We start from the raw sequence: 13579 nt of genomic DNA, 5'->3' as shown, positions 1-13579 counted from the left end.
AGCTACTAAAAGGCCCTTAAAAGGGTGTCCAATTATTACTGTGCAATGTTATAATCTAATGGTAGTATGACCAACAGACAAGGCTTACTTTAGAGTGGCCTATTACAATAACCTCTGTAAATATGCAATGTACTCTAGAGCTCATCTCTACACAAACCAGCCACAGGTAGAAGGTTTTAAAAATATTTAATAATAAATAAATAAAACACAAGACAAAACTACTACACCATAAAGATATCTAAGAGTTCAGTTAATCTTTACTAGCTTTAACTATTCCTACAAGAAATCACAGTGCTAGGAACTTACATGTGAGCTTAGGCAGAGTGCTGAGTTAGATATCCAAGATCAAAATGCTCTCAGTATCTTGTGAGAAAACAGTATTTAAACATTACTAACAAACATGCCTTTAAGGCCCTCCCAAATTACATCACTTTTGACACTTAGTCTGGAGTTCTTAGGCCACAAACTGCATTATTTAGCAATCTAACACCCGCTCAGAAACCTACAACAATATAAGTCATTTCACAAGTATATTCTAACAGAAACCAGAGCAATGAAGCACATTCCACATATTCTGGTCATAAACTTTAGCCTTAAAACAATGGGCATGAAACCTTTATCCAGGTTTATATTACTATAAAAAGGAACTTCCAGTCCCAATCTCTACGATCTGAAGAAGATACCGAAAGCGCTTATCGTTTGGAATACAGAGGGACTGTTTTATTCTATACCAAGATTTTAACTTGACATGAAGATTTTAATAATTTCTTCTACAATAAAAGGATTTTAACTGCCACTAAAGCCAGAAGCTCCTATTTGAACTGTTTGAACTGTTTGATTGGTTAAGTTGTAATTACAGTTTGCTACAGTTTTACAGCAGCTACCACATCTTCAGTGTGGATACTTTGTATATCAGACTTGAAAGATTGGACACCTTGAAACCATCATTTCGCTACAGTGTAACTGCATTCACAGCGTGGATATTTTGTAAGTGCACTTAATTGAAGCATTGGAAATTCATGCAAGTCTTTATATATATGCTGCACTTTTATAAGTTCTATATCATTTAATTACGCTACCTATTTCTCAAGAGAATCGTACTTCATTGGCCATCGTTGTACAGCACTTCATTTTGAGTACTGTTTTTACTTGTTACTGATAGCTGTACTTGCATTAGGAGGTACCCTCATTATATGGTATAGAAAACACTGAAGACAGAGGAGGCATGCCATAAAGTAGAAATGTACAGGTGGACAGTGAAGAAATATACAGTGTACAAATTTGAAATGCAAAGTATGAAAAATAAATGGACGGAAGAAACGGTTAATTTTGTGGCCTTTTTATTGCTGGAAGAGGTAGAATTGAGAATTATATTAATGCTTTTAGTTCTGTTGGAAACAGTGGCACTGTGCTGCTTGTTTTACGTATTTTGAGGGAGAGGTTTGAAAATGGATTATGGAGTGGAGATTTCTGATGTATTTAGGTAATAAATTCCAAACTGCTATCGTGAATGGTTTTTTTTGTTTTGTTTTTTTGCTGTAGCTAAAATAAACACTGCTTTAGTATTAGAGGACATAAACTGTAGCTTCTGATTGAGTGATTTAATACAGATGGGAAGTTTCAACTAACTGTAATAGTCGTCCCCAGATATCTTCAGCCACATGTTTAATTCAGCTGCTCAGTAAGCGGTTTCACGCTGCATTTGCTCTAATTTGTGTGTGTTGATGGCAGAGTTGTTTCTAACATTGTTGCCTTTGTTTCAGGTCAGATCTTCCTAGCCTAGTCTTGTTAGCGTAGATATGAATGCTTCACGATAGCATTTCTTGGCAGGTTCCTATCCTCACCATTTTCTTTCTGTACAGTGCTCTACTGTTGAGTTTTCCCTTGTGCATTTACTGTTGTGTAATCTGTGATACAAGCTCATAGTTACTGCTGCTGCTATTTGCTTTCTTTATGGTGTATTTTTTCACAGGCAGCATTCGTTTTAGGGATTGCTAAAGGCAAGGATTCACATGCCTTTAAAAAGTACTCCTTTAGAGCAAAACAGTCACTCCATGATAATTGCTCAAGATGTGTTAAATGTTTGGGAGAGGAACATTTTTCTACAAGGACTTCTCCACTTGCACCACTTTCAAGACCTCCTCCATTAAAGAATGCCTAAATATTTAGAGTTGAAGAAACTCAAGTACTAAGTTAGAACTTCTCCTTCCATTTACACACAAATCAACATTTTTCCTTATTCTAAGAAACCTGTGGAGATGGACTCTGGCAAGAATACTGACATTGATTTTGTTTTTTAATTTCTCCCATTCCTGTTGTTAGAGTGTATCTGGTGTGGTTTCCCTCAAAAGGACTTCTTGCCTTGGGAATATTCTTTCAGTTGCAACAGAACTGGCGCTCTGAACTCTACACCTTTTCCCTCAGCATCCATTGGACCATACTAGTTTCATTCTGTCCCAGTGAATTACAGAAAGACATGGCAAGCCTTTTTCAAAATGCAGCAGATCTGATCTGGGTGTGTTCCCCTGCCTGCAGCAGAGGATCAAGCCCACCTTCTTTGCCAGACTTTTCAGATTTTCGTCTAGACTCTTCATCCCTGGTCCTTGTTTTAGCTCCAGTTCCATCAGGACCATTGGTTGGCCTATTAGCTTGGGCATCATTGTTGCCCCGGTTTTGCAATAACTATCACCATTGACAATTCACACCTTGACCACCCTTAGGGTCAGCACTGCCTTGTCATTGGAGATGAATGATACACAGTTGACTTGGCTCCTTTTGCTTTTACAGTGAGTATTCCTTCACCAAACTCAGCCTGTCATTGTTCAACGGCAGGGCCCATGACCTAAGACATGTGTGGTCATCTAATTGGCCTGTGTTTCATCTGGTCTTATCCCTTCGACTGCATTGTTCTCGACTTTGGTATCAGGGTCATTGCAGGCCCTAGTACCTACAATGTTGACATCCCTGCATGCACCCCTTCCCCTTTGAATTGGTTCAGGTGCACTGCTTACTTGAGACCACTCTCTGGTGCTGTTCCCTAACTTCTGAGCCTGCACAGAGAGACCAGAATCTCTAAGCAGAAGGCCAGTATGCCTGATACTCAGCCTTCCACATTCACAGACTTTGCTGTAAGGAGAAGTGTAAGAATTAGTACAAGTGCTATGGAGTGTCCCACCCTACACATGGATGATGTAGGGTTACCACCTGTCCCTCTTTGCGAGGGACAGTCCCACTCTGGGCAGCTGTGTCCTTCAAAAAAAAAAAACTAAAAAATGGCAAATGTCCTGAGATTTTAAGGCAAAATATATTTCTTGTTTTCTTTAATAGTTGCATAAAACAGTTATTTTCTATCTGAAACACATAATATTATATGAAAAAGCATAAGCAACTCAAATGATAGAAAAAAACGTTTTTATTTTGACAAAAAAGTGAAGTTCTGTCCTTTGCACTAGCCGTGGGTATGTTTTGTCCTGCAAAACCTCACATTTCTACAAAAAATGTCCCACTTTGGGCATCTGAAAAGGTGGCAACCCTAGGATGATGACTTAGAGGCCGACTCCCCTATCTTGCCTCCCATTGACTGCAAATTTGGAGAGATGTTTGAGCTCATCAGGATAAAATTCCAGTGGCTCCAGTGAAAGTGAAACTCTGAGAAACTCTCGGTATAGTCAGACACTATCCAAGGTTTTAATATTCCATAAGATATTTGCTATGTTATTCTTTTAACTGCATACATGTTATGCAAGGGACAAAATCAGGCAGTCTTTACTAAAAGCAGGAATGCAATGCCTTATAGTACATTCATAGCCTCAGCCTACTCTGTGACTAATATACAGAAAATTACAGTGCAAGACAAATTGAGATGTCTGGTCTTATGTCCACATTTCCATAAAGGTGTGGAAGGAGGTTCTTATGTGCTGTCTGTTTCCAGAAAGATTAAACTGTTACATTAGTTGTTCACTTTCTCTTGTCAGAAGTCCACAAGTAGACAGAAATGTTAATTTTAGGCCCATTGTTAGAAAAATAATTCTTGGTCATGTCACAAATCTTGTTAATGTGGATTACATTGTTTCACATTCTTGCACAGTGCAACATAGCTGAATAATCTTGTGTTAGCCTGATGTGTAATTGCAGTTACAAAACACATCGATAAAATCCATTTAAAAAAGGCAGGTGCACATTGTATAAAGATACAAACCCCCCCATCCTGTTTATCCAACTCTTAACACCTAAGATGCCTCTGAGTTTGAGCATTTCCTATCATCCTCTTGAGTAGTCTTACTGGTGGGTGAAAAGGTTAAACTTTTCATAGACAGCATTTAGGAAAAAAATGTGATGGTTCTCATTCCCATGTGCCCAGACAGATTTTTATGACCTCTTAGAGACTGTCCCAAGTGGTGACAGAATCAAGTGGTCGGCTCTAACATGGTCTCCACTGTGCTCAGAAAGGACTCTAAGCTTCAGTCCAAGACCATTCCCCTGCCCAGATGAGGAGTTGCATTCCTTGGACAGACTGTGAATGCACCGTTATCATCATCTACCTTTTCTCTCTGAGGGTATTAAGCTACCATCATACACATGCAAAGATTCTAGAGAGTTGGATGCCTTCCAAGGTTTAATATTCCAGAGTTTTCTAAAAGTCTACAACAGTCACAAGATTCAGACATCAAGAATCACCTGCAGTCATAACTGTCAACTTGCGGTGCAGTTGCTACTAAGACCATCATCTCACCTATAGCATACTGGATGACTCTGCCAGTGGGGCGGGGTCAGACATTACTATGTGCCGCAGTGCCAGGCTTTGCCTCATCAAATCTGCTGACACTTCTGTAGTCCAGTTTACTAACTAATACACACTTTGGTGGTTCATTGCTCTTTGAGTCTGCTGAAGCTAGACTGGAAAGGCTAAGATTCGGGGCACTGCACTCTAAAGTTGAGGTAAAATTTCAGGCTACACTGTAGCCATTTTCTCATATGATTTCCATTTAGAAAGCACCACAGGGTTTGTGGCAACATTCAGAATGGACGTGCTCCCAGGAGATGTGCTTCGGTGCAGAACTATCTGGGTCATGTGGCCCTTCTTCCACTTTTATAAATCATAAGTTGAGTATCATTTCCAGATCTGGGTAGCTTTCAGAACTGTTGTAGGCAAGGGTATTCTGTTGCGATAAACAACCTATATGTGTTGACTTGTGATTGTCCCAGAGGTGATGGAGTTGAAATTCCCAACATCAGATAACAAAAGTTAGATACTTAATGTAATGATAAATCTGTTTAGGCTGTTTTACTGTTGTTCAATATCCCTCAGCCTGTTAGTCCTCTGGACACAGTCATCTTGAGGAATACTTCTTTTCTGAATTACTGCACTTTACAGACTGCTATGATCTGGAGATTGATCCTTTACCTCTGGGTGTTATGGGTAGAGGGGGGTCATAGCAGCCTGTGAATGTTTTATGAGTCAAGACTAAGTGCATGCAGGCATTAGTCCTAAAGGTGATGGGGTTGAAATGGTCAATGCAGATCTATTGTTGTGGTGAATATTTAGCTTTCATTTATGCAAGTTGTTTGAGGAGAATTTGTTTGCAAGTATAGAATTCAGAGCTGGAAAGATTGAATATTGAGGAGGCAAAAAGGGAAAGTGGTTTTAGTAACATGAAGATTTTGTTACTTTGAAGTAGAAAACAATGGTGGTTAGGTGTCATTTTCACTAAAGTTTATGAATGTAACAGATTTTAGTAACCACTGTTTGTAAAAGTGCTGTGAACAGAACAGGAGAGCCTGTTGCTATGAGGTGACAGTGGTGCTATGCACTATACTGCCCATTGTAGTCCATATAGTCTTTGTCAAATTTATGCAATTGACTTGCAATATGTAGTTGACAATACATCTGTCAGGTGTATGGGTCTTCATTTGCTAAGGTTAGCACAGAAGTATAATATTCACTCTCGCAGATGTTAAGCGGTCTGGGTAACATAGATGTGCTATTTCCTATTCCATATTTCACCTCTTGTTGTGGGGTAGGTCGCAGCGTAAAGAAAATTGGGGGGGGTGGCATCCTTAAAGTAAAATAAGTCAATAAATAAATAAAATACCAAGATCCCAGCTGAATTTCTGCATCCAGTTCTACAAACTGCAAATTAAGAGTACACTTGGGATTGTAGAAGTAGCTGTTGGGCCTACAAGCATAAATACTCACGCAAAGCAGAGTTGAGTGATGTTATAACTTGTTGGATATTATGGTTGGGGTGACATATTCAAGCTTTTCAGATGCTTGAAAATTGTGTGTTTGGTAATATGAACTTGTGTACTAGATGTAAAACATACAACTTTAAGGTCTGTTCATCACCTGTATCATAATGTACAAGGCAGAAAAGTTTACTTGTTCTGCTTTTTTTGTTCTTACTGTATCTAAGTTGCAATTAAAAAGGGTACTTGAGGTCCAGACCATTTGACTGTTCGGGGTGGGGATTACATGGGTATTGGGATGGTGACTGTACTTGATCTGTATTTAGGGAGGAGAACTGTCTGGACTTAGTGTTGAGGACAGGATTCTGTTAAGAATTGTTAGTGTAACCTCAGAAGTGTTTATATTAAGTTGAGTGGATTTGTGGGGGCATAGCCCCACAAAAATGTAGTTTTTTGTAAAGGACAATTCCCATCCTTCCAAAGAATATGTATCATCTGGTAATTTTTTGATGGACTTTGAAGCACAACTTTTTTGGCATTTAAGGATTTAGTGAAGTTATCATTCAGCATGTCATGTTTAAAGGCTTGTAACTATAAAGATAATGCAACTGTAGGTCAGACACTAACTGTTATAGTAAATGACAGCTGTACCCTAAACACATTTACTTTTGCCAAAATGTATTTCCCTTCCTAGAGTATGATTCCCCCCATGCTTTCACATATTGAAGAAGCACAGCTTGGCTTTTTCCCTCACTCTGTGAAATTCTATCCTGTGAAATCTCATGATGTTGATGATTTCTTAAGGACTTAATTTCCCCTTACTATTGCATTACTTTGCCTGTCACATCTGAAAGTCTTTTGCTGTTGTTACCTACAGCCTCTGAAGTCATAAAGCTGTTCAGGCTCATAATTTACAACTATGTGATTCTGTGCTGTCATGTAAAGCTGTATTGTGTTCCTTTCCTGAGACCATAGTCTTTTAACACCTTTTGTAACCTGAAGGTGAATAAACCTTGATAACATCTGAGACCAGCTTCATCAATTAGCTGAGCTTTGCAAGCCAGGAAGTATGACTCTCTGGCTGACTTAAGGAAGGAAGACAGAACCTGAGACTCACAAAATATCACTTTTTAAAAAAGTAAAATCATCTTGGCTATTTCTTTATAATTTTGCAAGAACTTTTTTTGTACATAGTATATCATGTATATAGGAAACACATACATAAGGGTCACTGCAAAAAAAAAAAAAAGAAAGGCACTTAGCATTACTTATGATTCTCATAATTTGCAGTATTTCTGAGTCTCCATTCTACTTGAAGTAGTCTGTAATTTGGCAACGCATTGTAAGACATTGTAATCCCATTGGCTGTGTCTTTGCAGACCATTATGGGCAAAAAGTACCTTCCTAAGAAAACAAAATAAATTAGCATGTCTGTACCTGTGAAGGAATTCAGGGTTAGAAAAAAATTACATTTATTAATATACAGTTTTTGTGATGTTGGCAGGTTTGTCTTGTGTAGAACTTCTTGGCAAGATTAAAAAAATATATTTTTTCCCAGTAAGAAACATTACACTGGTTACAAAGAGATAATGACAGGAACTAACAAGAACTGGATTTATGTACAAAGCTGTCTGAAGGAGTCAGGAGCTGCACTTTGCCATAGTTCAATAGTTAATGATGATGGAAATTACATATTACATAGTACAGATAAGATTAACTGGTAATATGATGTATATGAGACCTGTATTGGCTTAGAGGATTCATCTTCCTTTTGCTGTCCAAGATATGCTGAATGTTTACAATTCAGACATCCTTGATCCTGTTCTGTAAATAAACTATAATACACACAGTATTTGGAATTAGAAAAAAAAATGCTGTTATAAGGAGTTTCTTATGGATTTTTTTAATACTACTGCCTGTACTCCCATACTCGGCAGCCACCACAAGACTGTATTGGAAGCCTAACAGCTTTAAATGCTAAGGTACTTTGTGCTGCCACACTAGTAAGAACAAAAGCAACTACTGCAGATTATACCATGACCCCCCCCAAAACGTGCACGCTGATTGGCCAGCGTGCCCGTTGTAAATCGAGTTATACTAATGGAAAAAGGTCCGGTCGCCCGGACTTTTTTCCATTAGTATAACTCGTTTTTTAAAAACACTGTCTCGCTATGTTAAATGGGTTTAACATAGCGAGACAGCTTTAAAATAAGCAATGGAGATCTCTGTTGCTTATTTTAAAGCTGTCTCACTATGTTAAACCCATTTAACATAGCGAGACAGTGTTAAAAACAACGGAGAAAGCAAGATCTCCGTTGCTTTTTAGTGTTCGCTATGTTAAATGAGTTTAACATAGCGAGTCAGTTTTAAAATAAGCAACGGACATCTCTGTTGCTTATTTTAAAACTGTTTCTCCATGTTAAACTCATTTAACATAACGAGACACTAAAAATTAACGGAGATCTTGCTTTCTCCGTTGCTTTTGCCACAGCTCTGATGTACTGCAGGCGCGCAGTACATCAGAACTGCCGCGGATGCCAGACATCTGCGTAAGGGCAGTAAACAGGCATTATACTATGCCATTATTTAAGAAAAGTAACAGTTTCTTTTCTTAAATAATGTCATGGTATAATAGCAATAACCCACTTCTGGGTGTGGGTAATGCTAAATTTACCCACGGTTGGCTTTGTTTGGTACTACCGGGCTTCGCCCTCGGGACCAAACCACGCCAACCGTGGGTAAATTTAGCATTACCCACACCCAGGCGTGGGTTATTGCTATAATAACATCTTTCATTAAAGTTGTTAGTTGGTTAGAAGTGCAATTCCTTGAGTGCAATTTATGTGGCAGTAGTAGTGTATTACAGCTTTTAAGACTATTAAGAGTCTCAGCTGTTCTCCACTTTAACTGGTAATAAATCAGGGAATCAAAAACATCTCCATTTGTTGCAAAGTATGATTAGGTTTCTCTTCACAATTTCAGTCTCATATTTGATCTCAATGTACTCTCAGAAATTAATCTCTCAAGTTTTGCTGTCAAGATGAATTATTTAGAGTACATTTCTTGAACACTAGGTAGTTATGGTCAGTAACAGACTAAAAAGATAAAATTTAAAATGTTGGTTCCCTTTCAATAGTCCATTTTTATATTCGGTCTCCTAAATGGATTTCTTTGAATTTCTTGTTGTACAACAATAACAACCATGGGACATTATGTTGTTTAAGAGATTAAGTGAAGATACGCTTCCTTTTTAATTGGCTTGGATTTTTCACAGTTTTATCTGAAGAAATTTTGTACTTGTTAAAACAAAAGCTCTAAAATCAAACATTTCTTTCAGCTTCTGAGTGTTTCTCTGGAATTGTTTTTCTGCGGAAAATGTGGTTTGGAGCCTCTGCAGTATGTATTTTTTATGATCAGTAACCGTCATAGTCCCCTTATAGTCCATGGTTGCTAACATGCTGTTAGACATGTAGCCATGTTCTACTTTTTTAAAGTGTCATTTCTGGTTATTTAGTATGTAGACCTATTCAGTGCATGAAAAGATTATCTGGCAAAGGACAGGTGTATGTCATTGCTCATTTTCTAGCCGGATGAGTTTTAAGTCTTTAGAGCTGAAAGTAAGTTTAACTGAGTTCTAGGGATGACTGGTCTGAACACAGTATCTTTACATTCCATAATTGAGTGTCAATTTCTCTACATTCCAGGGATCTTCCATCATTGTCTTCATGCCAGCTAGCCCCCCCCCCTTTTTTTTTTTGCTGTGTGAATAGGATTTTGTGAAATGAATAATTCATTTTCAGCTACCTGATTAGCTTCTAGTTGTGTATTACAACTATCAATGAATCTTAAATTTCTTTTTATTCTTTCCAGAAAATGCACATAGTGCCTATCCTTCCCAGCATCCTGCTGACCCATTCATTCCTCTTATGGAGTGAGAGGCAGGACAGTTCATTTCCCAGCCAGGGTAAGAAACCTGTGGCCCATCCGTTCACTGGCTGGTGTAAGAGCTTAATCAGCTCATTTGGTACCTGGTTGAAGCAAGACCATAATCAACCCCTTGATTTTACTTGGAGACAAGAGTCTGGTGTTAGGGAGTAAGCCAATCTGCCCGTCATTTAGACCCCCCCCACCAGGAATAACTGTGCCTGCAGTGGCTGTAATGCTGCAGTTTAATCTTTTTGAGATAATGGTAGTAGATCATACCACCTCCTTCACGTGTGGTTGGCTAAGCCAGCAGATGCCGTTCATTCAGCTTCCCAGGCCACTACTCAAGTCATTTGGGGCATAGTCAGGGCTTAGTCCCTCTACACCACAAAGTCAGGCCGCAGCTGTTCATTTCCTAAGTGTATAGAGCACAAACATTTATTTTGTGTAGAGGCAGGAGACACTCAGCCTTATGTCTGACTTAAACTTCTGCATTAGGACTGATATACACACGAGTGTGTGCACTGGCATGCCTGTTGTGTGTTTCACAAAAGTATTTTGAGTGTTTGCTAGTCTGTCTTGTAGTTTGTAGTTATAGAGATTAAATAGCCTTTTATTCGTATGTAGTGTCATAACTTTTGTGAAGCTTCTACAGTATCGAGAGATGTGCTTTACTTGTTTTAACAGTAAAACTTGATTGTACAGTCATTGTTTTTGATTTGACAGAATTCAAGTGACCCCTGTGCAATACCTTTTTGTAGTGGTACCTGCATCCAGGTGCTGTTTATTGGCTGCATTTAGTTATAGCTGAGCAGTAAATTTATTTTTCTTCATTTTTTATTAGTAGATCAAAACAGATACATTCAGGTAACGGTATTTCTGTTGAAATAGCTCTCATATGGTTGAATTTTTTGACTGATGCATTTTCCTCTTTTACCTCAACAGGCCAATGGCTTTGATGAAGGGTATTATGGATCTTCACAGAGTAGAAAGTCTAGCAGGGTTAGTACCTCAGGCCACAGTCCATTAATATCACAGTTCTTTTTGTCTCTGGAAACTGGGCTTAATTTACTGTTTGCTTACTTAAAGCTGATGAACTGCTGTGCTTTGTATTAAAAAGCCTGCTGTATGTTTAATTTGCTTTTGTATGTTTGTGTTCTGGGTGCTGACATTCTCATGTGAGTTCTGCATTAGTGTTCATACTTTTCTTCTGGCTTGCTTCCCATATTCTCTTCCCACCAACTGTTTACCAGTGGTTATAGGCACACCCTGCTGATGGCAGTGAAACTGTTAGGTGATGTGCTGCAGTCCTAAATTTGGACTTCACAGGTTACTGTGCAATGCAGTCATGTCACTTGACTTTACAAGTCACAAATGCACTTCACCCCTTATCTGAAGGTATAACAAGGCACAATTTGAACCAGAGTTTTTTTTTTTTTTGTCATGTTAATCTCCAGTAATGTTCCATAGCATCATAGTTCAATGTCCTGTGGATCCTGCAAGTACAGAATTGGGAATGTTCTTTTTCTGATGTACCCATTTATCGATGGGCCTGTTTTTGTTACTTTTGACGCCAGCAGCTTCAACACAAAAATAATTTTAGACTGCTTCTATCTCATTCAGTATGGCCTTCAGAGACTATTAATTTTTTATAAACTGTCACATATAGGTTCATACTAGGCTAACAGCAGCAGCAAAGTCCTTTACAAACATAGTCATGCTACCCAAGAGTGTCACAAGAATTTTTGTATCTTAGACATGTGTATGTGTGTGTGTATATATATATATATATATATATATATATATATATATGTATGTATATATATATATATATATATATATAATGTGTGTGTTATATATATATATATATATATATGTGTGTGTGTGTGTGTTGTACAATAATTTTTGTATCTTAGACGTGTGTGTGTGTGTGTGTGTGTGTGTGTGTGTGTGTGTGTGTGTGTGTGTGTGTGTATGTATGTATATATATATATATATATATATATATATATATATATATATATATATATGGGGATTTGTTAGGTGGAACATGATTTACTGACTGCCTCTCTCCATCAGAGACATGGCACCAGAGCAGGGGTGAATTTCTGATTTCTCATCCACTGGTCTAGGTTACGGTTGAATATGGTTAGGTTCCACATGGATGGTGAGCCTATTCCTGAGATTTGGAATTCATATCACAATGGCACTTAACATCCTTTAAATAACAGGTGCATCATTCTGTTTAGTGCCACTGCTGTATTACAGTTAAGTCATTCTGAAACAGTACGTTTTTGTGTTAGGATCTACTTTAGTTTTTCCAGATACTTTTGGTTAGAGATTTTATCATTTATCAAAAAACAAAATAGGAAAAAAAACATTGTTGTGCAAACATAGTATGATAACATTAGACTCGGCAATATTATCAAAACCAGTGACAACTTACAGGAAGTCCAACCTATACTAAACCTGACTATTTGCAAATATATACAAGCAATTGAAGTTAATGACTTAACAGTCCAAACTTCTTGAAGAATTATTGCATATTTATAAAAGAAATTACAAAGAAGATAATAAGCATAGCATACCTCTCAGCTGTACAGATTTTTGCAGAATGTCCAGATTTTTGCCTCGTACTTTTGGTCTGTTCCCCATAAAATGTGATTTTTCTGGATTGTTGTGGCAAATCACTGAGGACTGAATTCACACAGTAATGGCAGTCTTTTGAGTTTCGGATGTCATATCCTTCAGAAAATGCATGGTAACAAGACAGTTTATTCTAGCAACTTTCTAAGGTTCTAAAAACAGTATTTAAAATGTGTCGCTATTCTTGAGACTTTGTTCCTCCGTTATTTTGGCTTTGTCCAGATTTTTTCCACTAAGAGGTTGAGAGCTATGATAATAGGTCATGCCTACATTTAACTGGAAGGGAGTAAAAAGGTAAAGAATGAATAGAAGCAAATGTATCAAAATATAATGAATGTGTATTCGTAAAAGAACAGCTGTTAAGATTATATTATAGTATTAAAATGTTAAAAGGTGATATTGCTTATCATGATACAATTTTCAGAATCAGGGTAAAATTAGATGTGAAGTAAATCTGATTTGCTGTTTTAAAATTTAAGTAGAATTTTAAAAGCTTTTAAATGTGTGTAGGCCATTTTCTGGGAAACTTTTCCAAATTTCAGTATTCTAGATACATCCATTTTGAGTGTATATAGTTTTAACAAAGAGAAGCACATTAAAAATCTTTCTCTCTCAGTATTAAACTATTTTGTTTCCTGCTTCCTTTCCCTGTCGTATGTGCAATGTGTGTGTTTAGGCTTAATCGATCCTTACCATCTTTTCACCCACAGCTTCGTATTGGTGCCGTTTAGGTTTAACTCCCCCCCTCCCCCCCACCATCACAGATAGAGGCCACTTGCTTGTTTAATTCCCAAAAGCACAGCTGTCAACTTTCCATTTCCAA

The 13579-nt window shown here is 37.7% G+C and overlaps 1 protein-coding gene across 1 annotated transcript in view; it reads left to right on the top strand.

The window, feature by feature from the left end:
* LOC122792731 (cingulin-like) overlaps nucleotides 1–13579 on the top strand; it is a 1533502-nt gene that overhangs the window by 695971 nt on the left and 823952 nt on the right. Inside the window, exon 7 of the mRNA XM_044060313.1 lies at nucleotides 11056–11112. Coding sequence (XP_043916248.1) covers nucleotides 11056–11112 — 57 coding nt within the window. The remainder of the gene's footprint in view (nucleotides 1–11055; nucleotides 11113–13579) is intronic.

Source organism: Protopterus annectens, chromosome 2.part0, assembly GCF_019279795.1.
Source record: "Protopterus annectens isolate FY-2018-M chromosome 2.part0, PAN1.0, whole genome shotgun sequence".
Lineage (NCBI taxonomy): Eukaryota > Metazoa > Chordata > Ceratodontiformes > Protopteridae > Protopterus > Protopterus annectens.
Note: the sequence above shows the minus strand (reverse complement) of the source record. Positions and strands in the feature narration are given on the sequence as shown.